This window comes from Lissotriton vulgaris, unplaced genomic scaffold, assembly GCF_964263255.1.
Source record: "Lissotriton vulgaris unplaced genomic scaffold, aLisVul1.2 SCAFFOLD_4834, whole genome shotgun sequence".
In the NCBI taxonomy this organism is placed as follows: Eukaryota; Metazoa; Chordata; class Amphibia; order Caudata; family Salamandridae; genus Lissotriton; species Lissotriton vulgaris.
Genome location: NW_028245643.1, coordinates 98312 through 124326, shown reverse-complemented (window position 1 = coordinate 124326; position 26015 = coordinate 98312). Strand labels below are relative to the sequence as shown.

The 26015-nt window shown below is 52.2% G+C and overlaps 1 protein-coding gene across 1 annotated transcript; it reads left to right on the top strand.

The window, feature by feature from the left end:
* The first annotated feature begins 1693 nt into the window (after positions 1-1693).
* LOC147666328 (uncharacterized) lies at positions 1694-3363 on the top strand. Its single transcript, XM_086949130.1, has one exon. The coding sequence runs from the start codon at positions 1694-1696 to the stop codon at positions 2849-2851; it is 1158 nt and encodes a 385-aa protein (XP_086805256.1). The 3' UTR covers positions 2852-3363.
* The last annotated feature ends 22652 nt before the right edge of the window (positions 3364-26015 follow it).

The following is a 26015-nucleotide window of genomic DNA, read 5'->3' as shown; positions in this document are numbered from 1 at the left end:
AAGTTTCAATGTACTGTATTTTACCTTTCATTTATACTTACATGCTATTGTTCATAATTCCTCATGCTTGTTGTGCATACCTTACATGAGAATCATTAATGTATTCCTTATTTTATATATCTATTCATTGTAACTCTTCCTCTTTCTCCCCCCTCCTCTCCTCCCCTTTTTATTTTCTTCAACAAATCAAACTAAAATTATTTTCTTTTTTTTAAAATAGGTGTCACATTTGCGAAAGTTATATAACTATTGGCATTGTAAATGACACAGCTATTAATTTAGCTATTTTCAAAACCAACTCATAAATAAAAAAATTGTAATTTACAAGACCAATAGCTCAAACTTTCCTAATGCGAGACCTATTTTTTTTTTTATCCCCACCATGTTTAAAGGCACGAACGCAGATTCAATATTTAAGGTTTTCTTTGAATGGGAGGAGGGCAGTGGCAGGGCTAATCAGTAGCCATAAAAACACAGTGAACCGGTTCTCCTTTACAAGACCTTATTTTATTTATAACTTCTTCACTTTACATTGCAAAATACTGATCTCTTTGCTCGACACCTGATAGCTCTGATTAGTCGGTCACTGATGCAGACCCTATCACACTAAGCAGGTTTTGTTTGCACGATAACCGATTTCCCTTTTTCAGCTGCAATTCTGTGGTTTCGTTTTTCAAGTAACCAGGGCCACTGGTTTTATATGGATTGAGCTCCCCTTATTCTATATCAAAGATAGGACTAGCTCTAGCGTTAATCCAGAAAAACATCCCTGTGTGTGTGTCATGTTTAATAAAGAAGAAACCGGTTTACAACCGAGGGCTAGACAAAGTGCAAATGTAAAACACCCACAAATCTCATTTGTTACATTTTGTAATGCGCTCAAATGCACTCATGATAGACTTGCTAACATATGTGTGAGGCCTTCAGATATGATGTCATAGCTGAAGTCTCCTCATTGTGCTGTCACTAACTGTGATGCCTTGTGTGATGTCACGCACCATGATGTCATGTCACAGCTGTGATGTCACATGCCAGGATGTCACTTGCATACTGCCTCACTTGGTTAGTTGGCCACTTATTTATTTTAGGACTTGTGCTCTGCTGAGAAACACGAGCACGGGCCAGACACCGGTCCAGCAATGCCCCCCAGGTATCCATGTCTGATGGGAGCAGGCTGCCGGGACAGAGTGGACATGCAGGGAACACACCGCACATGTAGCAGCACAGCACACAGCACCCTCTCAGCACGCACACTCCAGTCCCTTTTGCAGATTGTCTGCAGGAAGTATATCCTGGTTGTATTTTGTGAAACACAATGCCAGTCAGTCAGGCAATACTCGTTATTTCGGCCTTTTGCCATAAAGGAGACATGCAAATAACAAGCATTTGCAAAGCAATAGGTCTCACGTTATTAACGTTTGAGCTATTGGTGTTGCATTATTTAACAATGCCAATAGCTCAAAATTTCATAATGCGAGACCTATTGCATTGCAAATGCTTGTTTTGTTAGGCTGCCGAGCAGCAGGGGAGCGGCCCAGCTACAGGCTGGATGAACGCCTGCCCCGCCTCTGAGGGCGACGCCCAGCCTGGGTCAGAGTCCGATCAAGCAGAGCTGCTCTCATTCCGCAGGCTCGGGGCTTTCTGTTGCGCAGACGAGGGCCCGCTCTGTGGACTGAGCCTGCTGGACCCCGGGATGGCTGCATCGACCTCCCTGATGCCCGATCATGACCACGGCGCCCGGGTGTACGTGAGGAGGGTCCTGGAGGAGGCCTGCGAGGGGCTGCTGCGGCGCCTAAGAGAGGACGACCTGCCCACGGAGGAGAGTCCCACGAAAAAGAGTCTCCCAAAGAAGAGTCCCGTGGAGAAGGACAAAGTGCCGGAGTGTGACGGGGTGCAGCGCTGCGCTGAGCAGTTGCTGAAGAGCGTCCGCAGCTTGAAGGTCCCACAAGACCCCCAGGAGGTGGCCCGCGTGCTCTCGGAGACCTGCGGCTGGGACCTGCTGCCCCCCGGCGTGCTGGAGGCCCTGGCGCAGAGGCCGATCAGGGACCAAGAATGCAGTACAGGCCGGCCCAGCTCTGGCTTCCTGCATGAGATGATGCTGAGAATGGCCAGCATTAACCGGCAGGAGCTGGCGCGCATCGTGCAGAGGGTGGTCCTGCGCGAGGAGAAGTTGGCGGCCTTCTTCGCCGACGAGACCACCCTGAGCTTCAGCCTCTTCCAAGAGATGAAGGGCCTGCTGGGAGGCCGGCACTGGGACCGAGTCCGGATCCGGAGCGCGTACCAGGCAGAGTTCACAGCGGCTGAAAAACATTCCGGCAGAGCGGCTGACCCGGAAGTGCAAGTGCGCAGGAACCCGCGAGTTCAGCTATCTACAGGTAGTGGAAACACTGCTGCACCGGAAGTTCATGTCTCTGAAACACACACTCCTGCAGGCCGGGTGAGCGGGCCTGACCCGGAAGTAGATGCATCCGCTGCCACACGGGGGCAGCGCGTGGACCTGGCCATCGGCGACAGACGGACAAAACTCGGATTTTACATCGAACTGAAGAAGAACCCGAAGGACAAGAAAGCTCTACAGGGCGGCAGGGACAAACTGAGGTCCATCCTTGGCGCGGAGAGTGTGACCGCCCCGGGGAGCTTCAAAACCACGGAGGAGAACAGAGTGTGCTACCAGATCATCTTTTACACCCCCGACGAGCTCGCCAAGGGGTCACAGCACCCAGGAGAAATGGAAAAGTTACTGAGGAAACACGGCACTTGGAAGCATGTGATAGATTGTTATGAAGAAACATGGAGACTTCCCAAAAGGATGGTCGCTGCCTGCATCATGGACGTCAGGCCCGATTTCTGATTTATGCGCCTTTTGATGCAGGTTTTCGGTACCTTGGTTCAGATCAGCGACAGCGTCTGTATCTAATTCCAGATCTAGTGTATTCTTCGGCATCAGAGGGATTCTTAATGCTGCTGACAGAAGCACCGTGTTCTGCTCTTTTCAGGTTGCACGCCCGGCCTCATTCCTTTCCCACAAACCTTTCACTGTCTTGCTTACAAGCACAGCTGGGGTTTCGCAGCCAGAGTCTCACAGCCAGAGCAACTTACTTGTTAACACAGATACCAAATATGAACTAACTTTTCAACACACAAGGCACGTGGCCCCTGGCTGGTGGGGGCTCTCAGCAGCAAAGTGTCCTTCGCCAGCTTTGCAGACCACAACACCTTAGGATGTATCTCATGCAGATGCCTCCCTCAGTATGGAAATAGCCAGTGGACATTTCATGACAATCTCATCGACCTTTTGATGCTCTTTTTGTGGGTTTGGTTTCTGGATGCTGCAGAAGTGAAGCCCTGTTGACCCTGCTTATACCGGCCGGTCCTACGGCAGCGGAATCTCTCCCCCAGGCCCATGGGCGTAGGAGACACTAAATTTCTGGGGGGGACAGGGACAACCTTGTGGACTTCCCAGTGACCCTATACAAATTGCCCATTGTGCGAGACCGTACGCGCGTTAAACGTATACAATCGCATAGTTATGAAGAGAAGTATTGAGAAAGGCAGGCAAGTAGTCACAGTCTGCAAGTATGCTTTATTTTTATTCACATTCACAATAAAAACCAAATGGGAAAAAATATGTATATGATTTTTGCATCTTCATGCAGCAAGAAAACAAAGGTGGGACAAAAAAAGGAATAATAAACTAAACGCTCTTAGCGATATTGCTACATCTCAAAATGCAATCGGACAAATTAGAAATTGTTTTTCTTGCTGCAGGAATCTGTTTTAAAATTATGAACTTTATTTTGAAAAGCCAAATAATTTATTGCGCTGTTCATTGCAGAGGACAAATTCTTTCGTTATTCTATGCAGGTCAACTGAGTCCATCATCTCTTTATGTATGTTGCATTATTTTTTTTAAAAAACGCTTTTCTTCTGGGGAAACATTTATTGAGTGCAACTTGCTTCAAACAAATAATAGAAAGCTGCCTACTGGATAACTTGTGTTATTCTCCAATGAAGCGGCCTTGGGGTTCCGGTGATATTTACACCCCTCCACCTGGCCTCGATGCAACTGTAATGTTGTAACCCATAGGATTGGAGAGGTTATGCTTGTGCATGTCAGTGTGTGGATAGTCTATTAATCTCTTAAATCAATAGACCAAAATATATGTAAATGGCACCAGAAACTATTAATCGAATTTTATTGCACAACATCCAGCGCCTGGTGTTCAGTATAGCGACTTTAGAAGGATGAAATGCTGAGTCAGCAGTGATTTGCACATCAGCACATATATAACTTAGATGGCAGCAGTAAGTCTTTTGTCGTTTATTTTAAGCCCATGATACATAGGTGCGCGCCCAGTTAAACAGCACTGAGATTGTGACATTATGAGACCATCTAAGCCGACACAGCTCCTCCTTTCAGCAGCGCACTGGTTGCATTGCATCATTGTGTTATGTTGTGTAATGTCATTGCTGGACAGCTCACTGGAGCCCCCCACACACCCGCAAAGACCTCATTTCCACCTCTCCCCCCCACCCGCCTGCGCCCGTAATGCCGGCCGTGACTGCATATTTTTCTATACTGCATCCCAACGTCTGATTTAACAAGGCTAAAGATATCCTGAACTCTGAAGGTATTGTCTGCACTGAATATTTTGAAAGCAGGAATACTTAAACGGGCTCGGAGTGATTATTGTGAAAATAATGGTGCTGCTGAACCGGAGGAGAGAGTTGAAGCCGCCGCTGCGCGCCTACAATATTTCACCAACCCAGGCACGTGACCACAAAGCCTGCACCAGCCTCAGTGCCCCAATGAGAGGTGGCACGCGGACGGTACTGCAATGTCTGGAATTACCTTCCTTTATTATGGTTGTCATTATTTCTAGTGATAACTGGTAATTCCCCAATCCCCACCCTTCCCTGCTACCCCTCATCCCACCCACCCCCATCCCTTCCTAAACATGTGTTGGAGAGGTGCTTGTAATGTGTGGAATAAATTATTGGCCAGGGATGATTACGGGACATTTTACGATTATCACAACATTGTGTTAACTAATTAAAGGGCTGTCATGGCTGCCCTGGAATTTGGCAGATGGCACAGGTTTTCGTGAGGCCTATTTGGATCTGGCTCTGAATCTGATGCAAACAGAGCACTTGCCCCTTTTCTGCTGTTAGCAAAATTATTGAAAGGATATTTACAATCATTGACCCTTCGTGAAATCCAAGGTCACAGCTTTGGACCCGGCTGGGCACAGATGTGTGCAGACACATTATGTACTCTTGAGCTACAGAAGGGCCCGAGAGAAGCGAGGCAGAGCTGAAGAGAGAGACGTAGAGGACCAAGAGAAGGAACTTTGTAGATCAAAGGGCAAGCAGAGTTTGGAGACAGAATTCAAGAGGATTGAAAGGAGTTTGGGGTAGCCGCAGTCAGAGAGAGAAATCACAAGGAGGTGTAAAGAGAACACAACTGGGCCCCGAGGAGGTGAAAAAAAGGACCAGCCTGCTGGTGAGGGATCAGGATTGTGGTACTTCGAAGAGAGTGCCATAAATCAATAGTGCGCTTTCCCTGCCAAATCTCTGTTTCGCCTGCTCTATATGTAAAGGCAGGCCTCGTGAATGCGCACTGAAAAGCATTTCTGTGCATCCTACCAAATGATTGCACTCTAGTTATTACATGAAGAGAATTGTGTTTTGACTCTATCCAGCATGAAGCAGCCTGTGGGGGAAAGGAGCAGCTCTTTTTGCATGGTAATGTCATCTGCACATTTTGTTATTCCCTTCAGCCATTAGCAGGGCAAGTAAGGCTCGCTTGCTGAGCTCGCTCGCCATAGTGCACTCACCCCCACCACTTTCAAATGTCACCAGGCGCCCCTTGCCCCTACGTCAGTCCCTTCAATGGGATAGGTAGTCACAGGCGGGAGGAGGGACCTCACACTTGGTGGGAGCGTGCTGCTGCCTGCAGCCCTCCGTCTTCAAGCCGGCACCAGACAGGGGGGGGGGGGCGAGGAGTCCGAGGACGAGGTCAACCATAGCACTGGCTCTAGGCAGCTGAGGTGAGAACTAACTACTTCCCAGAGCCTCAGGGGTTTAAAGGGGCAGAGGCAGGAGGGCGAGTGGCCTCTGACGTCACCTTATGCTGTGACTATCGGCATGGGCGTAGGAACTGTGGGGGATGCGGGGGACATATCCCCCCCAGATTTTGGAGTGGGGGGGACACAGGGGACAAGGCTCGGGGGGGGGGATGAGGGGTCAAACACATTTCCCATCTACCTCCTGAGAGGGAGATTGGCAGGCCATTAGCGCGTGAAAAAAAGTGCGAGAGGTGCTGCGAGACCTAATGGCCCTGTACTTGACCTGGCGCCAATGATCCGATAGTCACAGCATAAGGTGACGTCAGAGGCCACTCGCCCTCCTGCCTCTGCCCCTTTAAACCCCTGAGGCTCTGGGAAGTAGTTAGTTCTCACCTCAGCTGCCTAGAGCCAGTGCTATGGTTGACCTCGTCCTCGGACTCCTCGCCCCCCCCCCCCCTGTCTGGTGCCGGCTTGAAGACGGAGGGCTGCAGGCAGCAGCACGCTCCCACCAAGTGTGAGGTCCCTCCTCCCGCCTGTGACTACCTATCCCATTGAAGGGACTGACGTAGGGGCAAGGGGCGCCTGGTGACATTTGAAAGTGGTGGGGGTGAGTGCACTATGGCGAGCGAGCTCAGCAAGCGAGCCTTACTTGCCCTGCTAATGGCTGAAGGGAATAACAAAATGTGCAGATGACATTACCATGCAAAAAGAGCTGCTCCTTTCCCCCACAGGCTGCTTCATGCTGGATAGAGTCAAAACACAATTCTCTTCATGTAATAACTAGAGTGCAATCATTTGGTAGGATGCACAGAAATGCTTTTCAGTGCGCATTCACGAGGCCTGCCTTTACATATAGAGCAGGCGAAACAGAGATTTGGCAGGGAAAGCGCACTATTGATTTATGGCACTCTCTTCGAAGTACCACAATCCTGATCCCTCACCAGCAGGCTGGTCCTTTTTTTCACCTCCTCGGGGCCCAGTTGTGTTCTCTTTACACCTCCTTGTGATTTCTCTCTCTGACTGCGGCTACCCCAAACTCCTTTCAATCCTCTTGAATTCTGTCTCCAAACTCTGCTTGCCCTTTGATCTACAAAGTTCCTTCTCTTGGTCCTCTACGTCTCTCTCTTCAGCTCTGCCTCGCTTCTCTCGGGCCCTTCTGTAGCTCAAGAGTACATAATGTGTCTGCACACATCTGTGCCCAGCCGGGTCCAAAGCTGTGACCTTGGATTTCACGAAGGGTCAATGATTGTAAATATCCTTTCAATAATTTTGCTAACAGCAGAAAAGGGGCAAGTGCTCTGTTTGCATCAGATTCAGAGCCAGATCCAAATAGGCCTCACGAAAACCTGTGCCATCTGCCAAATTCCAGGGCAGCCATGACAGCCCTTTAATTAGTTAACACAATGTTGTGATAATCGTAAAATGTCCCGTAATCATCCCTGGCCAATAATTTATTCCACACATTACAAGCACCTCTCCAACACATGTTTAGGAAGGGATGGGGGTGGGTGGGATGAGGGGTAGCAGGGAAGGGTGGGGATTGGGGAATTACCAGTTATCACTAGAAATAATGACAACCATAATAAAGGAAGGTAATTCCAGACATTGCAGTACCGTCCGCGTGCCACCTCTCATTGGGGCACTGAGGCTGGTGCAGGCTTTGTGGTCACGTGCCTGGGTTGGTGAAATATTGTAGGCGCGCAGCGGCGGCTTCAACTCTCTCCTCCGGTTCAGCAGCACCATTATTTTCACAATAATCACTCCGAGCCCGTTTAAGTATTCCTGCTTTCAAAATATTCAGTGCAGACAATACCTTCAGAGTTCAGGATATCTTTAGCCTTGTTAAATCAGACGTTGGGATGCAGTATAGAAAAATATGCAGTCACGGCCGGCATTACGGGCGCAGGCGGGTGGGGGGGAGAGGTGGAAATGAGGTCTTTGCGGGTGTGTGGGGGGCTCCAGTGAGCTGTCCAGCAATGACATTACACAACATAACACAATGATGCAATGCAACCAGTGCGCTGCTGAAAGGAGGAGCTGTGTCGGCTTAGATGGTCTCATAATGTCACAATCTCAGTGCTGTTTAACTGGGCGCGCACCTATGTATCATGGGCTTAAAATAAACGACAAAAGACTTACTGCTGCCATCTAAGTTATATATGTGCTGATGTGCAAATCACTGCTGACTCAGCATTTCATCCTTCTAAAGTCGCTATACTGAACACCAGGCGCTGGATGTTGTGCAATAAAATTCGATTAATAGTTTCTGGTGCCATTTACATATATTTTGGTCTATTGATTTAAGAGATTAATAGACTATCCACACACTGACATGCACAAGCATAACCTCTCCAATCCTATGGGTTACAACATTACAGTTGCATCGAGGCCAGGTGGAGGGGTGTAAATATCACCGGAACCCCAAGGCCGCTTCATTGGAGAATAACACAAGTTATCCAGTAGGCAGCTTTCTATTATTTGTTTGAAGCAAGTTGCACTCAATAAATGTTTCCCCAGAAGAAAAGCGTTTTTTTAAAAAAATAATGCAACATACATAAAGAGATGATGGACTCAGTTGACCTGCATAGAATAACGAAAGAATTTGTCCTCTGCAATGAACAGCGCAATAAATTATTTGGCTTTTCAAAATAAAGTTCATAATTTTAAAACAGATTCCTGCAGCAAGAAAAACAATTTCTAATTTGTCCGATTGCATTTTGAGATGTAGGAATGTCGCTAAGAGCGTTTAGTTTATTATTCCTTTTTTTGTCCCACCTTTGTTTTCTTGCTGCATGAAGATGCAAAAATCATATACATATTTTTTCCCATTTGGTTTTTATTGTGAATGTGAATAAAAATAAAGCATACTTGCAGACTGTGACTACTTGCCTGCCTTTCTCAATACTTCTCTTCATAACTATGCGATTGTATACGTTTAACGCGCGTACGGTCTCGCACAATGGGCAATTTGTATAGGGTCACTGGGAAGTCCACAAGGTTGTCCCTGTCCCCCCCAGAAATTTAGTGTCTCCTACGCCCATGACTATCGGATCATTGGCGCCAGGTCAAGTACAGGGCCATTAGGCAGACCCTCCAGGATATCGCGATTTCGCAATTTCGCGATTTGCCGCGAAATCCAGGGCCGGACTGGGAACCAAAACCGGCCCTGGCAAAGTGCTCGGTCGGCCCCCCTCCCCACCTCCCCGGGGGAAGGGGGGGTGGCCGCGCTCTCTGCCAGGGCCGGATTTCGGCCGATTTTGTTACAGGGCCGTTTTTCAGCTATGCTGCAAAAACGGCCCTGTAATAAAAACGGCCCCCAGGGGCCCCAAACCGGCCCCCACCCCTGCGGCCCACCGGGGGATTTCCCGGTGCCTGCAATGGCCAGTCCGGGCCTGGCGAAATCGGCACTTTTGTAAAAATGCCGCGATTTTTACAAAAGTGACCGCGAAATCGGCACTTTTGTAGAAATCGCTGCATTTTTACAAAAGCCGCTATATCCTCGCTATATCCTGGGGGGTCTGCTTGATCAGCTTGCCCAAGAAGTGTCCTTTGCTTGGATCCTCTGCCCACCTCGTATTGTCCGGCACCGAACTCGGTTATAGACCTCACAGATTTTAGCTGACAACCCAGTAACACATCTTATGGGGCTAACATAACGTGCGGCTCGGCTGAAAGGGGGCATTGTGGTGCCAGTGAGATGCGCGCGGGCGACCCTGCCGGCGCTGGGGAGGAGGTTGCGCCATAGGAAGCCCCCTCCCTGCCGCCCTCCCAGCCCTGGAAGCATGCATCGCCCCCGTGCCAGCAGGGCTTCAAATGGGAAAAGAAATACGTGCAGGTATTCCCCCAAATAAGCCGTGGAGTTAAAACGGGACTTCTAGTAAGGGCTTAAGATGGAAACATTGAATCGATCGAAATGAAGGAAACGGAGTACCATCAAAACTGGGCAATGGCCACAGCTGTTATTTAGAGTGATTATAGAAGGAAGAAGTGTGAATTTAAGCACTATACATCAAAAGCAAATTTAAAGTGCATCGTACGAAGTAAGGATTATGCCCACAATTGCGTCATATATCATACATGCTCAGCTAGGACATATGGCATTTATTTTTCATAGAATGCATTTACTATTGTTGCAGATCGCTTTCCCCAAATTGTTTTTAGAGGTGGCCAAGTCCATTACGTTCTGTAAAAGTATGAATGATAATGTGTTCGATTATAAACACACTTTTACCCAAGGATTTCCGTGATAGTCTCGCCTTTGTCGGTCTCTTCGCAAGCTCTTTTTTGTCTCTCTTGCACAATCTCTACCCTTCCCATCGTCAACTGTGTGGTTAAAACGTGTCTCTCTATTTTTGCTCTCCCCTCTAATATCATATCCCCTGGCTTGGCCCCTATCTTTCACTTTCCCTGTTTGTCCGGTGTCTCATTCTCCCTCCATTCACAGTCTCTTCTTGCTCTCTTCTCTCCGATGTCTCACCCTTCCAGCTTCCCGATTCTGATGCCTCTCTACTGTGCCTGCTTCTGTCGGCCAGTCTGCAGAAAGACGACGGAAGGGAGAACTGCTGGGGTCATCTCATCTGCTCGCAGCCCCTCTGGATTTGTCGGGACAGCCACGACTAGCTTTAAAATAAAACAACACAGTATCTGAGTGTACTGCTAATAGCTTTCATTCATGAAACACAGCAGGTGGGCAGCAGACCCCTCAGTCCGGAATCAACTTTCTTGCGCTGGGCCTCACCTCCCGCTGTTCTGCACTAAACACAAGTCAAGGCGACAGGATTCTTTTAGTCCAAACTGCGATGTTTTACCCTCAAGATAAAGTACTCAGTGAATGGGCGATTTCCCGGGCGTCATTGTGCTGGGTAAATCGGCTCCACTGCTATCTTTCACCTTTTAATGCCGCAGGTGGGAGGGACCTCTAAGTAAAATGTCTTTCAATCTGCTGTGTTGCCAATTTTAAAAGCGGGTCAGTTTTAGTTTATAAAAATGGTCTCGAACTTAGAAAATGTAGAACAGCTTCCAAACCGTTTCTAAATACCTGTCATATTATTTGTGCATGGTTGTGTAAAGAAACTTGATGTTTTTAAATTAATAGCTTTTGCATCTATTAATCTAAACATTTTATAAATGGTTAATACAATCTGCGTCAGTGGCATGCACTCTTGTACTCCTCCTTAGGTGCTCAAGGTCTCTTCTTAACAGCTCTAAAGTAAAAATGTTTTCAAAAAAGCAAAAACTACAACCCCAGCATGCTGTTGCTAGCAAAACGCCTAGACCGTTCTTTAAGGTGTCATATGTGGCATGGGCCTTTCTGGCAAGGTCTGTTAATTTGCATGTGCAGCAAGTAATCACAGTTTTTCAATCTGAGAGACCGTTTTCTTGAGGGAACAAAGTGTCTACATTGTAAAGAAACCAAATATACATAGCTTCATGTTGTTAAATAACTAAAAAAACTAAGATATCTGTGTTTGTTGTAGGAAAAATGGCCACATAAAATGCCGCAAAATTGCCGCTAAATTTCCATATTTGTGCCGCTAAATTTCCATTTTTGTGCCGCTAAATTTGCTAATCCATGCCGCTATATCCTGGGGGGTCTGATTAGGTCTCGCAGCACCTCTCGCACTTTTTTTCACGCGCTAATGGCCTGCCAATCTCCCTCTCAGGAGGTAGATGGGAAATGTGTTTGACCCCTCATCCCCCCCCGAGCCTTGTCCCCTGTGTCCCCCCCACTCCAAAATCTGGGGGGGATATGTCCCCCGCATCCCCCACAGTTCCTACGCCCATGCTAACCACCCCCTGCACCCCCTTGACCTGCTCTGCAACACGGCTCTGCAACACGGCCGAAAACTCGCCCCCAAGCAGGAGGATGCATGCAACGTAGCGGGCAAGGAAAGCGGATCCGACAACCTACCCAACTCCAAACAACACATTAGCATACTATCCTCGAAATATAAAACAGATACCTTGCTTCTGGTATCAGAACGCTTTACATGAGCACCTAGTCTGATACACATCAGTGGGAGCAGACAAGGAAAGGAAAGTCTACTCTGTACGGGGTGAAAGGACATGGACCTGCCTGTGAAATGTAAAAGCTTAAATGTGGCAGTTACGGTGCCCCCCACCATAAGTCCAGAACACATATTTATTCCACCTTACTAATTAATGGCAGCATAGTAAGCATCCTTATTCCTCCTTCTTGACCTGCCAATTAGAAGCGCTTAGCCTATGAGCCGGACAGATCTTTGCCCCTCGATAAGTGATTTGCCCAGAATTACAGGAAACTGAACCGACGCTGATGCTCTAACCTGGTTCCCCAGCTCCCCAGTTGGCAGCCCTCTCCCTTAGGATACTAGAACCCGCGGAAGAGTCCGGAGACTCGGCTAGTCACGTTAACACCAGGGATAGCACCGCGAAGACGAGAAAAATTAGCCCGTCCTGGTAACCGCTGTGCCTACCAGTTCTCCCCCGAAGAGACGCGCGGTGCGAGGGTACAGGTGGGTCGAGGGTGCACATAACTGTATTCTGCGCCCCAGCCCAGAACCCATGGTCCCTTGTGAGCTGGACCTAGCTGAATCCCGCAAGAAGGTCACTAAAACACTGAACGGACCCCACGAAAACGTAGGATCCAAGGTAGCGGACGCGCACAGGCAAACATTTCGACACCCCTTAAGACATGAAACATACCTCCCCCCACACGCATAACGCACGAACCTGCCTAAAATACATGTGCTCGGCAATGAGGGAAAAGCAGCCTCCGCTCCTACAACTGTGTGTGTGTCTAGGTGCTTTCCCTGTACTCGGTCCGCCTCGAAATAGAGTCTGCATAAGCCTACAATTATGCACATTGAATCGTTCGCAGGAAACGGGGGCCTGTTCCAGGGTGACCGCGCACGATGTGCTTCTGCCATACCGGGCGGCACTTTTGGATGACCAATGATCGGGTGGCCCGCGTGACTACAATGCCTGCATGGACACAAAGACAAAGGCTGCCCAAAGCGCGGGCTGTGGCAATCGCCATATTAACCCTCGTGACCCCAAGGAGGGGGGATGGCCTCCGCGCGTGGTCGCCATTATAAGCCGGAAAAAAACACTTAGTGCGCAGCATAACACCATTCCGGAGCTGGCAGTGCGGGCCTGGAGCAGAGCCAAGCCTGGAACCCGCGACCAACAGTTGGGGCACGGAGGCGAGCGCTCCCACCACGGAGAGCTGTAACGGAGGTGGGTTGACATTACCCCCTCATGGGTCCTCCCCGTCCCAGTCCTAACTGTAGTAATCCAGAATCACGGTCAGCAGTCTAGTGCTCTGTAAGCCAGCACACTGAACACCCACCCACCACTGATGTCACTGGTCAGGTGACACAGCTTTAATAAAAGGGGCCGAGCGCACGTGCTCTGGGCCAGTTGCACTATGTAGCTGTTGGTGTCTGTGTCAGTCATTCTCTAGCATGAGGGCCCAGGGCCCCCAACATTACATTGGCGACGAGGCGGTAACGAAATACCACGTGTGCCGCAGCTGAAAACCCCCGGAAAGAAGAAGGGAAGTGCCCATGTGCAGGGCACCCCTCTGGAGGAGCTGCGCCAGCCGCCGAGAGGCCTGAGGGGCGTGTGCCGTGCCCCGGGCCTAGGCATCCAGCAGAGGGGACCGGGAGCCCACCTCGCACCTCCATGCCCAGCGTGAGCCTCCCGGCGTGAAGAGAAGCTACAGCGGACCGACCAGAGCCCACCTGTGCCGGCCGCAACTGAGCGCCACGTGGAGGTGCAGCCCGATGTGCCCGGGAGTAAGCGGAGCCGAGCAGAGCCCACCTGCGCCGGCCGCGACAGCGTGACCCCCACCGGGACGAGGCCCGTCGACCGGAGGTGAGTTCGGGCATAAAGGAATTGCCTGGGGGGCCGCGCGAGAGTGAGGCGATCCCCCCATGACTGCATGACAAGCGGAGCCCACCCGCGTATCAATGGCGCCTTGCCGAGCGAAATGCGGCCTACAATAAACTTTATAAAGTAAAGCGAGGCCAGCGGAGCCCACCCGCGGCCTGCCTCCAGAGTCCCCATTCCCGCCGCGCAGCATGTGTGGCGTGCAGCGCAAGGGGTGAATAAACTGTAGAGGGCGCCCGCAGCGTAAGGAGAGCTGTCGGGCGCCGAGTAATTAACACGGAGCCCACCCGCATGGTTAGGCGCCCCGCCGGGCGTGAAGTGGCCAAAAATAGTTTTCAAATAAAGGCAGACCAGCGGAGCCCACCCGCGGCCTGCCTGCAGCGCCCCTCCCCTGCCGCGTGTGTGAAGAGCGGCGGCGGGGTTAATAGACTTGACCGGAGAGCGCCCGCAGCGTAAAGGGAGCTGCCGGGCGCCGAATGAATGAAGCGGAGTCCACCCGCTAAAAGGAGCCTGCTGCCCGTCAAAACGCCACAGCCCCAGTGACCCACTGCTGGGGACAGGAGTGACGCGAGCCCCGCCCGCCCAATGCTGCACAGCAAAGGACTCACCGGCAGCTAGGAGGGCACACGCCAAGACAGCAACCTGCCGCAGCAGCCCGTGATGTCTGAGGCCAGCCGCGAGGGGCACGAAGGGAACGAGCGTTTTCTCCCCCCCTCCTCCTCCCCCCCTCACAAAGCCCCTGCAAAATGATAAAGGACCTACCTGCCATCCACGAAGCCTGCATCTCCTTGGGTCGTCCACTATCCTTCAGCACACCAGTGAGTGCCTGCAGCACCACCTGCACCCACGTAGCCCAGCACCGGCAGCTCAGATTCATCGCAAATCAAACGAAGCTCCAGAGAAGCACGCAAAAGACGTGGGCAGCCAACCAAGCTAACCAGCACTGCCATCTAGTGGCCGTTGTCCTAAATGGCTGAATAGGAGGAAACAACCAAACAAGCATTGCACAAATCCAGGAAAAGCCAGCAACAGCACCAAGAGGCACTACGCAGCGACGTCCCAAGAGTGCAGGTCTAGCACAGAGACAACTGGGACCGCAGAAAACAAAGTAGGCTCACGGCAGAGGACACCACAGCCCGACCAAAGACGCAGCGCAATCTGCGCAGGACTGCTGTTTCAGCACGGACACAGGGTTCACAAACCCATTGTCACTGCCCAGTGACACAGGACAGCGCAGCACTGCGCCAGGAGCGCCAGAAGTCAGGAGCGCCCGAGTGACGCTGCCCAGCGACACGCCAACGCCACAGAACAACATTGCGCAGAACGCGCAAGGAGTGAAGGAACTCCACACCTCAGGACCGAACAGCATTGCGCAGACCGCGAAAGGAGTGACGGAACTCTACACATCAGGACAGCGCAGCATTGCGCAGGATCGCGCAAGGAGTGAAGGAACTCCACACCACCACGACTGAGGGACGCATGGATCGCGTCCTCGAAGACCTGTCAGTAGGTCACCTCGCAGATGACTTGCCAAAAAGTCTCGGCCAAATGCGGACCAGTCGTCTGGTCGCCCGGAAAGAAAAGGAGAAGATGACCAGTCAGTTGGTCACCCCGAAAGAAAAGGAGAAGATGACCAGTCAGTTGGTCACCCCGAAAGAAAAGGAGAAGATGACCAGTCAGTTGGTCACCCCGAAAGAAAAGGAGAAAGTGATCAGTCAGTTGGTCCCCCCGAAAGGAAAGAAGATGACCAGTCAGTTGGTCGCCCGGAAAGAAAAGGAGATGACCAGTCAGTTGGTCGCCCAGAAAAGAAAGGAGAAGATGACCAGTCAGTTGGTCACCCCGAAAGAAAAGGAGAAGATGACCAGTCAGTTGGTCGCCCGGAAAGAAAAGGAGATGACCAGTCAGTTGGTCGCCCAGAAAAGAAAGGAAGCAACTGACCAATCAGATGATCACCCAGAAAAGAGAAGGAGAAGTTGGCAGTCAGAAGATCACGACTGCGATGTCATGCCAGAAGATCAACGGCATAGTAACTGAATAGATCAAGAAGAGGTCCATGGACAGGACCCAGAAGAGGTCTGATGACACCGACCCGAAGTGAAGAAGGAGCGACAGGAAGAAAGGTGCGATGCCTGGTTTGGCCATCGGAAGAAGAGAAGGTGTGTCCTAAGGGTAGGACGCAACCAGGGAGATTCGTGTGGAGTGCACGCCACACGGAGATGGCCTGGGTGGTTGAAGAAAAGGAAAGGGACCGACCACGTCGTGAAAGGAATGGAGGAGAAGAAGGGTAGTGAGTGCCACGGTGCCACTAGAAGATCACAAGAAGAGAAGAGAAGAGATGTGACCAGCCAACTCACACAAACATCAGGAGAAGATGGCGACATGTACCAGAACACCAGAGTGCAGCGGAGAACAAGGCCTGGCATTAACACCGGCGGCACAAGTCAAAGACATCCATCTACAAGCCATCCATCCATGTGGCAATCGCAGAAGAGGACAAGTTTGGACTGTTGACAACAATCTACCTTTGGGGTTGAGCGGAAGATTGGATGGCGAGAGTGCTCACACATCCGGCTGAGGAACTGACCACTCCACACCAACCCGTGGCAGCCCAAGAAGCAAAGGCCTCAAGGGACTCTGGTGGCAGCAAGTCCCGCAAGAGAGACGGATCCACGACGGTACGTCTGCAAGACCCACTGAGAGGGAAGCTTTGCGTGCAAGAAAAGAGTCAACAGCGTAACTTTCAGGTGGAACTAGGACACAACGGTGAAGATCGTGGAGCGCCCTGCTCACGGCCCGAAGGCTATGGTGGAGCAACATGACCGACAACACCAGTCCAGTGGAAGCCTGGCAAAGAGGTCCTCCCGGACATCTTGTGAGAGAGGAATACCGGCGAAGAGGGGCATCCTAGTGAGAGGGATGTATGCACCTACTCCTTTCATCTGCCCAGAAACACTTTGAAGCCTGCCCAGAGACATCACCAAGGACCAGGACTGAAGAGGAGAACCGAGAAGAAAACAATACTCGGATCACGTCACCCTTCTATCTAACTACCAACTGTCACCAGTGGTGCCAAGCAAAGGCAAGACCAAGAACAACGTCCAGGCGGCGCAGAAAGAAGATAGGACCCGCCAAACCACGGCAAACCATGCCACAGTGACTCATGAGTCCTGGATGCAGCAACTACACCATCTGCGACCTGCAATCCACCAAAGAGACTCACTTCAAAGTATGGAGTCCAGTGTTATTTTGTATATACATTTTCTTTCCCACAGGTGGAACGTTATCGTGGGGTTTGCGAACTGTACTTTTTCTCCCACAGGTTGGACTCTCATTTGTTTTCATTTTCCCCGAAGTTTGGGAGGGATGTAGTAATCCAGAATCACGGTCAGCAGTCTAGTGCTCTGTAAGCCAGCACACTGAACACCCACCCACCACTGATGTCACTGGTCAGGTGACACAGCTTTAATAAAAGGGGCCGAGCGCACGTGCTCTGGGCCAGTTGCACTATGTAGCTGTTGGTGTCTGTGTCAGTCATTCTCTAGCATGAGGGCCCAGGGCCCCCAACATTACACTAACAACGTGAGGCAGTCCTGCCTCCACCCAGCCAATCACAACGCCAGTATTCAAAAGTTACATAAGCCCCTCCCACCTACCGCCATGCCTGTTTTTTTTCTGCTCCGAAGGCTGTTGGAACGCTGGTGCTCCCGGTTCCTGTTTCTGGCTTTCTTCAGGACGGTGCTGTGAGTGTTTCATTTGCAGTTTTATGCTTCAGTGTTATTTTTCTGTGTGTATTTCACAGGAGTATTTCATTTGCAGTTTTTTACTTCTGCATTGTTTCCTGTGGGTTTTTCCTCTCTGCGCGGCTGCTCCGGTCCCCCGGTCAGCTGCGCTCCTGTTCTGGGGTCAGGGACTCTCCCCGTTCATGTGCTGGGCTGGGGCGGGGAGTTTTCGTGGTGTCCTGGCCCCGGGTCGTTCCTGCGCTGTGGTTCTAGTGCAGCGTCCGGCCCCCACGGCCATGGTCTTTTGACCTGGGGCTGTGGGTGGAGACTACAGGGCTGCCCATTGTAATTTTCACCGGTCTCACGTTGTGTGATTTGGTGATTGGGGGCAGTGTTGCTTGGAGGTTGCTGGGCACTTCCATTGTTGTGTGGTGTGTTCCTGTTTGTTCGATTGCTCGGGTTCACTCACCATGTGTGAAGGGTCGTCTTCACCTGTGCCTGCCTGGGCTGTTCCCATGTGGCATAGTTTCCAGGTTCTGCAGGTGGATGACATTTTTGCAGATTCTGGGGCTGCGCTGAATACTGTGAAGGCCTACTGGTGTTCACGAGATCTTCCTGCCTATGCTGTCCAATTACCTGGGTTGATATAGTTTCAATCTGTGCTTTTCCACAGTTGTTGGTATTGGCTGCCCAGTATGCGCTGCCAGGGCCTACTTTGCGTTGTCCTGAGGATAGGTCTTTATTAGGGTGATGCTGGGTTGTGGCCCTGGATCCCTGGATGCTGTAGGGTTTTCCGCACAGTTTGTTTACTCTGTGGTGGTTGACCTTTTCCTTCCATGTTGTCCGTTGGATATCCTGTCTGATGCATGGCTTGCGGGAGATACACAGGGTTTTCCTCGTTTTCTGGGAGGGTGGTTTCGCCTGGCGGACTTTGTCTCTCACTTTCCTGCATTTCCAGGTGCGTGCTGGCTCTTGTTCGGCCTGTACTTCACTGTTCCTTCTCAAGGGTTGTGTGGAGTTTGGCTGTTTGCGGGCCTTCCTTCCTGTCTTGGCTTGATGGGTTGAGTCTTCTCCTCGGCTGACATGGTCCTGGCGTCTTGGTCCACTGTCTGTTTTTCTGTGGCTCCTTGGCTTTTTGGCTCCCTCTACTGACAATCTGTGTGGTGGTGCTCTGTCTTCCTCTCGGCCCTTTCATGGTCGGGGTGGGGGAGGCTGTGTTCCGTTTGTTTCCCGGCCTCTGTTGCGCCTACGGTTCCCCTGGGTGTTGGTCGTCCGGGGCTTTGGGTATTGTTGTGCCCTGGGAGGGGAGTCTCTGTGACCTGGTGGTTGCAGTTGCGTCTCTTTTTCTTTGGGTCTGTGTCCCACTCCTGGTGTTCATCTGGCAGTGGGTTCCATGTCTCCGTTGCTGTTTTTGTTTCGGTTTTGGGGGCTCGGATCCGTTGTTCCTGGCTTGTTGGTCCGGTCTGCTTTCCGACTGGTGGGTCCTGTCGGTCTTCGCTCTTGGTTTCCGGATTCCTTTCCGGGCTGTCCCCCTTTTTGGGCTGTTTTCACAGTTGCTCCGTTGTCCTTTGACCCGTGTTGCATTTACCTTCTTCTTTGGGCGTCGGTCTCTTTTTGTCTCTGGGCGCTGTTGTGCTGGTTCCGGTGGCGGATCGGGGCCAAGGTTCCTCTTCCTCTTTGTTCTTGGTCATGGCGCCCGTTGGTTCCTTTCTGCACGGTTCTGTGTCCCGGGGCTTTATACCATTTGGTGCCACTGGTCGGTTGTTCCCCTTGCGGTCTGTCATTCCCCTCTTCCTGGTGGGTGTTTTTTATTTTTTATTTTTTTTGGGCTTCCCTGGATTTGGGTGTTGTCTGTTTTTCACGTTCCATCCGTCTGGCTGGTCCGCCGTTCCTGCGGTTTGCTGTGGATGGGTTCCTTTCTCTGTTTCGGGTGTTGCCTTTCGGCCTCTCTCCTGTTCCCCAGGTTTTTTCCGCGGTGCTGGCTCCTGCTGTGCAGGTTTTTTGCTGGTTGGCGGTTCCGCTCTGCTTGCACCTGTTGTTCTATGTTATGCAGGGTCAGGTCTGATCCATACCTGGGTGGGTGACCGCCTGGGGGGTGCTGTTGGCTTTTCCCTATGTGGCTTTTGTCCGGTTTCTGCTTCCACCCTCCTTGTGACTGTTCTGGTGATGGTGGCATTGTGGCCTTGCTCCGGTTACTGGGGTCGTTGTGGTTCTGGCCATTTTTCTTCTGGTTCCTGTTCGGGGCCTTCGGTTTCTCAGGGCCTGTTCGTCACTTTGCAGGGGGTTGTTTTCACCCTCCGGCTCGGTTCTCTTCCCTGTTGGCTCTTTTGTGGGTCCTGCTGGGTCGCCCTTCTGCCCTTTGGGGTTGGTTGCAGTTCCAGGAGGTGGTGGTTGCCTCCACGGCTGTGGTTCCTTGGTTTTGCCTGTTCCTCCTGTCCTTGGTGTTTCTTCTGATTGGCTCTTTGGGTGCTGGTTACATGGCTCTGGTTCCTCTCTCCCCTGTTCTGGTTCCTACTTTGGCCTGGTGGCTTTGCTCTCCCGACCTGGTGTTTGGGGTGCGTTTTCAGCTCCCTTCTCTCCTCTTGTTGTCCTTGGACGCCTGTCCTTGGGGTTGGGCGCCACGTTGGGGTCCTTGGTGGCGGCCGAGTTTTTTGATTCGTGCTGGCCTTCCTGTGGCTATTTGCTGCTTGGGCCTTCTTTAGGGGACCAGTTGCATGTCTCTGTTCCTGCTGGCTTCCATGTGTTGTTCCCACGACACTATGGCTCATTGGTGTGTCTTGTGCCTCTGGTGGTTCGGGCTCCCGCAGCTCTCTCTGGGCCGTGTCTCCTCTGTGGGCTTTGAGTTTGTGTTCGGGACTGTCTGCGTTTTCGTTCGTAGACGCTGCTTGGGCCGTTTCCTCCTGTCCTCTGTTTTGTGCCCTCTGTGCTCGCTTCGGTGGAGCATTTTCTTTGTTTGGTTCGATTTGGTGTGGATTTGCATGGCCCCTGCTCATTTCCTTGGCCTTCGGGCTTTCTATGTGCCTTCCCTCCTATTTCTCCTCCTGCATAGTCTGGGGATGTAAGGGGGTGTGTGTAGGTGTCTGTATCGTTGGCCTCTCTGTCTTTGATTTCTGCTCCTGCTGCTGCTGGCGGGGGTCGGGTTTGGCCGGACTTCATTGATTCCGGCTCCGCTTTTTGGTCCACAGCTGGTTTTTGCCCTGATGTCACTTGCTTCTGACGGCCTGGCTCTTGTGCGGCTGTGGTTGGCGTCTTTGGGCTGTTCCTCTGTGGTGGCTTGTGGCACCCAGTTGTCACGTCGGCCTTCGGCCCTTGGGTGCTGTGGTCGTCTTTGGGGTTCTTTTTTTCTCTTTGTGTTCTTCCCATTGGGACGTTCCTGTGCTGGGGGATCCTACCTCTGTGTTGGATTTTCTCAGGACTATTTTTTTTACAGGGCCTTGCCCCTTCCGCTTTGTCTTCTCAGTGGGCGGCGGTTCGTGCTTGTCGGGGTCCTGGAGCCTCCTTGGTGGTTTTTGCCCCTTTGGAGAGTCGGTTTCTTCTAGGCTTTCGGCTTCGTCGGCCGCTCTCTCCTGTACTCGTGCCTTCTTGAGTTTTTGCCTGCTGTTTGGGGGGGGGGGTCTGATGTTGCCCCCTTTTGAGCTCTTGCTGGTAGCTGTCTTGTTCTGGTTGTCAGCTACTGTGGCTTTTTTGCTGGCCATCGCCTCTGCTCGTCGGTTGGGTTTTTTGGGTGCTCTGCTCGTTTCTTTTCCCCGTTGGGAGTTCCTGCCGGATTGGGTTGGTTTGTGGCTTGTTCCGGTCTTTCTGCCTGGGGGTTCTTCCCGTTTCCTTTGGCAGCTGAAGGTGATTCTTCCTGTTTTGCCTGCTGGGGGGTCCCTTGTTCCCCCTTCTTTGGTGGTTCGCTGGACTCTCCGTTTTTTTCCACCTTCGTTCCCTGGTGTTATTTCATTTTCTCCTGCCCTGTTTATCTCCTGTGGAGGTGTGGCTTGGGGGATATGGTTTTCCGGTTCTGAGGATGGTCAGTGGGTGTGTTTGGCGGTCTGCCTGCCTTTTCGGTCCTTTAGGTCTGCCTCCTCTGTCTCTGGTGCTGGGGGTCGTTAGACACGTTCTGTGCCTGCTTCCTGGGCTGGGGCGGCAGGTGTTTTCTATCCGGGAATTTGTTGGGCGGCCACCCGCTGTCCCGTCTCGTATTTGTGCTACCTTCTTGGCTTGTTGTTTTACATGCCTCTGCTGGCTGTTTTTCAGTTGGCGTCTTGGGCGTTGCTGTTCATTGATCTTTACTGATTTGTACTCTGCGTGGATCCCTGGTGTCCTGCGTTTTTTGTTGGTTCTCTGCTTGTGAGTTCCTCACGTTGTTAGGACTGGGACGGGGAGGACCCATGAGGGGGTAATGTCTTATTACTTACCGGTAACCTTCATTACCCCGATTAGGGTCCTCCCCGTCCCAGTCCTGTACCCTCCCGCCCTCCCGCTGTGTTTGTGTCAGAGTCTTGTTGATAACAGGCATGGCGGTAGGTGGGAGGGGCTTATGTAACTTTTGAATACTGGCGTTGTGATTGGCTGGGTGGAGGCAGGACTGCCTTACGTTGTTAGGACTGGGACGGGGAGGACCCTAATCGGGGTAATGAAGATTACCGGTAAGTAATAAGACATTATGCGTGCGACTTCGGACATTCCGGCCAATACCACCCACGCCTCGCTAACATACATGGGCGCTGCACCTTCCAAAGCAACTCCGCCACTCTCCCTAGACTCTTCCTGCTCCGCACTGCCACATGTGCCAGGAGAGGGGGGGGGGGGGATAAACATAGACCCGCCACCTCCCATGCTCGCGGGCCTGGTCGCCTCGTAACTCAAAGCTTAGACCAGGAGCTTAGTTGTCATTCAAGGGAGCGACAACCCATCCAAAGATTTGTTATGGGTTCCAGCATTCGGCGAGCAGCTCGAGACGCCCCTAAGCCTCTGCATAAGTGTGTGAGGCAGGGAAAAGCCCTTACAGCTCTGCAATGGCCTGAAGACTAGCTGGGTGCTGCAGGGCTCCCCTCCGGTGGGGCTAGGGGCACCCAACATGGGCCAACACAAACTGGCAGCGGACCCTGCCCAGAAGAAATGAGCCTCGCAGGCCCCTCCCCGCCGGTGCCTCTCTACCCAGACGTGAAGGCAGACTGGGGTGATGCCCCGCTGCTCCCTCTTCTCCCCCATCCTAGTGACTGTTGTGTTCCAGCTTATGCATGCCTGTGATGTAACAGGCGTGCAGCGTAAATACCACGTGACCCTTCTAAATAAAGAGGGGCTCCGCACGTACGTACGCCAGTCGGCGGCAGCGCGCAGAGCCAGAACCATCATCAAGTGTCCGAGTGAGTTATTACAAGGTGGCCACGTGTCAGGCCTAGGCCCTCCCAGGTGCCCCACAAGAGTAGGCCCCCAGCTCATGCCCCAGGTGTCACATGCACCCCAACAACACAACAACTGGCGACGAGGGTGTTCGTGCCCTCGCTGTGCATGTGTGGCGTGTGAACAGCAGATCGGGGCGGCTGCGAGCTTTCAGCCCTGGCTCGTGGTGCTCGTGCCCCAAAGCCCCACACACGGCGCACGCAGAGCGAAGAACCCGGCCTCCCGCTGGTGCACAAGGTGAGCCGGTGTGAGCCCACGCGCCACGCTCATGCACCTGTCGGCCTCCGGCTCTCCCCCTCTTGCCGCGTGTGCCGTTGCAGCTGCCCGGGGACGACCTCCGGCCTTGCCGTCCACCCGATCGTCCCTGCGCCTCTACCCGGGGTCCCGTGCAGCGCCGCACACGAGCAGGCTGCCGGTGCGTGAAGCGCGCTGCCGGGGTGAAGCGGCGCCGCGGTGCGACAAGGCCCTACCACGCCCCTCGCTAACGCGCAGGCCGGGCAAGGCCTTGCTGAACCTCACGCATTACGCGGGCGTGGCGCCACGCGCTGGAGGGCATATCTGGAATCAGCAAGGGTGGTGCAGGCACGCACGAGCGCTCAAGCCAAGGCAAAAGGAGGGAACCACAGGCCTGTGAACACAGTTGGGCAGAAGTAGGAAAAGCCTGCCCCAAGGACTGCACACACAAACAGTGACTGTTGCCACTAACCAGCACCAAACAAGCTCTGGCCACAGCTCCACTCACCACACCGGGAGTAGCGATCAAGGGAGCCCACTAAACATCACCTGGTACACCGTGCCCTGTGCCCCAACACCAGAGTCATGGCCACGATACCCCCCATTGAGCCCTTCGTGGTGGAAGGCTCGCCGGCGTCGCAAGCCCCTAAATGGAAGGACTGGGTAGACCGCCTGTTAATCTTCTTCGAGGCTACCAAGGTTCATAAAGAACAAAAGAGAGCCATGGTGCTCCACTTAGGAGGCAAGGACGTCCACAATATTGCCAAGACTCTAGTTGAGGCCACGCCAAAGACTCATCACTCACTTATAAACGCCCTGAATGCCTACTTTGAGCCAATGGCCAATCAGGATTACGAGAGGTTTATATTCAGGCAAGCCAGGCAACTGCCGGAGGAGTCGCTGGACACGTATCACGCCAGGCTGAAACACTTGGCATCGACATGTGGGTTCGCGGACGCTACCGAGGAGATAAGGGGACAAATAATCCAGGGCTGTGCCTCCGCCAAGTTAAGGGAACGAATCCTGGAGGAATCTGGAAAGCCCTTAGCCGATATCCTGACTCTGGGTTGCACTAAAGAACTGTCCAAGGCCCGAGCAGCCCACATGGAGGCAGCCCTCCAGGCGCCGGTAAAAGCCGAACCGGTCAACAAGCTCCAGGTAAAATCACCGACGAAGTGGAACAAGAAGGCCCCGGGGAACACCGCGGGAGCAACAGGGAAGTCCTGTGGATACTGTGGAGGCCCACCACATCAAGCATCGGAATGCCCAGCCAGAGGGAAACGGTGTGCAGGATGTGGTCGATTCAATCATTTCGAAAAAGTCTGTCGATCAAAAAGATTCCGCAAGCCACGGCAAGTGGTGAATGCTTTACCAGAGGGTGACCCAAGCCAGAGCGACATGGACGACGATGAAGAAGAGGAGAGGACGGTGCACAAAGTGCACATGATCGGCACGGCTACTCGACGCACCAGAAAGCTCCCCCAGTGTAACATCAGAGTAGCTGAGCAGGAGCTCATGGCTGTGGTCGACACAGGTGCGACCATCAACCTTATGAGTGCCGCCCTCTATCAGACAATGGATCCACCGCCAACCCTGAGTCCGTCTCCCATCACCGTATTTGCCTACGGCCAGGACACCCCTCTCAAGATCAGGGGAAAGTTCAAGACAGTGATCAACCATGGAGACAGGACTGTCACAGCCAACATCTTTGTGTCTGAGGATGGGCAGGGTATGCTACTTGGATGCAGGGCCGCAGAAGATCTTGGAGTCGTCACGTTCGCATTCGGAGTTCACCAAGAATCGGTACAGCAGCTCATAGCTGACTTTTCGGACATCTTCAAGGGAATTGGCAAATTCACAGGCCGCAAAATACACCTCCACATTGACCATGCTGTCCAGCCGGTAGCTCTGAGACATCGCCGCATCGCCTTCCACCTTAGACCCCTTGTGGAAGAGGAGCTTAAGAAGCTAGAGGCGGCAGGCATAATAGAAAAGGTGACGGGCCCCATGCCGTGGGTGTCGCCCATTGTAGTCACCCGGAAGCCGAAGCAACCGGGAGCGGTCCGGATTTGTGTAGACATGTGTCTTCCCAACGCTGCCATCAAAAGGGAGCGCCACATCACGCCCACAATTGATGATCTAATCGGAGAAATGGCAGGAGCGTGCTGGTTTTCGAAGCTAGACCTGCGGTCCGGATACCACCAACTGGTGCTTTATGATGAGTCACGGAATATAACAACATTATCGACCCACGTGGGACTCCAGAGGTACACCCAACTCAGCTTCGGTGTGTCCAGCGCAGCTGAGGTCTTCCAGAATGTGATCCAAGAACTGATCACCGACATACCTGGCGTAATCAATGTCAGTGATGACATCATGATACACGCTCGCACCATACCAGAGCACAACCAGCGGCTAGCACAGGTATTCCGAAAGTTGAAGGAAGCTGGTCTCACCCTACACTCGGAAAAATGTGAATTCCTGAAGGAGAAGTTACAATTTTTTGGGTACACATTCTCCGCCGAGGGGGTCAACCCCGATCCCGACAAGGTAAAGGGCGTCAAAGAAGTTGCTCCTCCCACCACCGTCACCGAAGTCCGCAGCTTTCTAGGAATGGTTAATTATTGCGGGAGGTTCATCCGAGATCTCGCTAATCTCACACTCCCGTTGAGAGAGCTCACGAAGGACACCACGCCCTGGAAATGGGGGCCGGAGCAAGAAAAGGCGTTTAATG

Excerpts from the sequence above, each read along its gene's own strand:
- LOC147666328 (XM_086949130.1), top strand. The coding sequence starts at position 1,694 with ATGGCTGCATCGACCTCCCTGATGCCCGATCATGACCACGGCGCCCGG.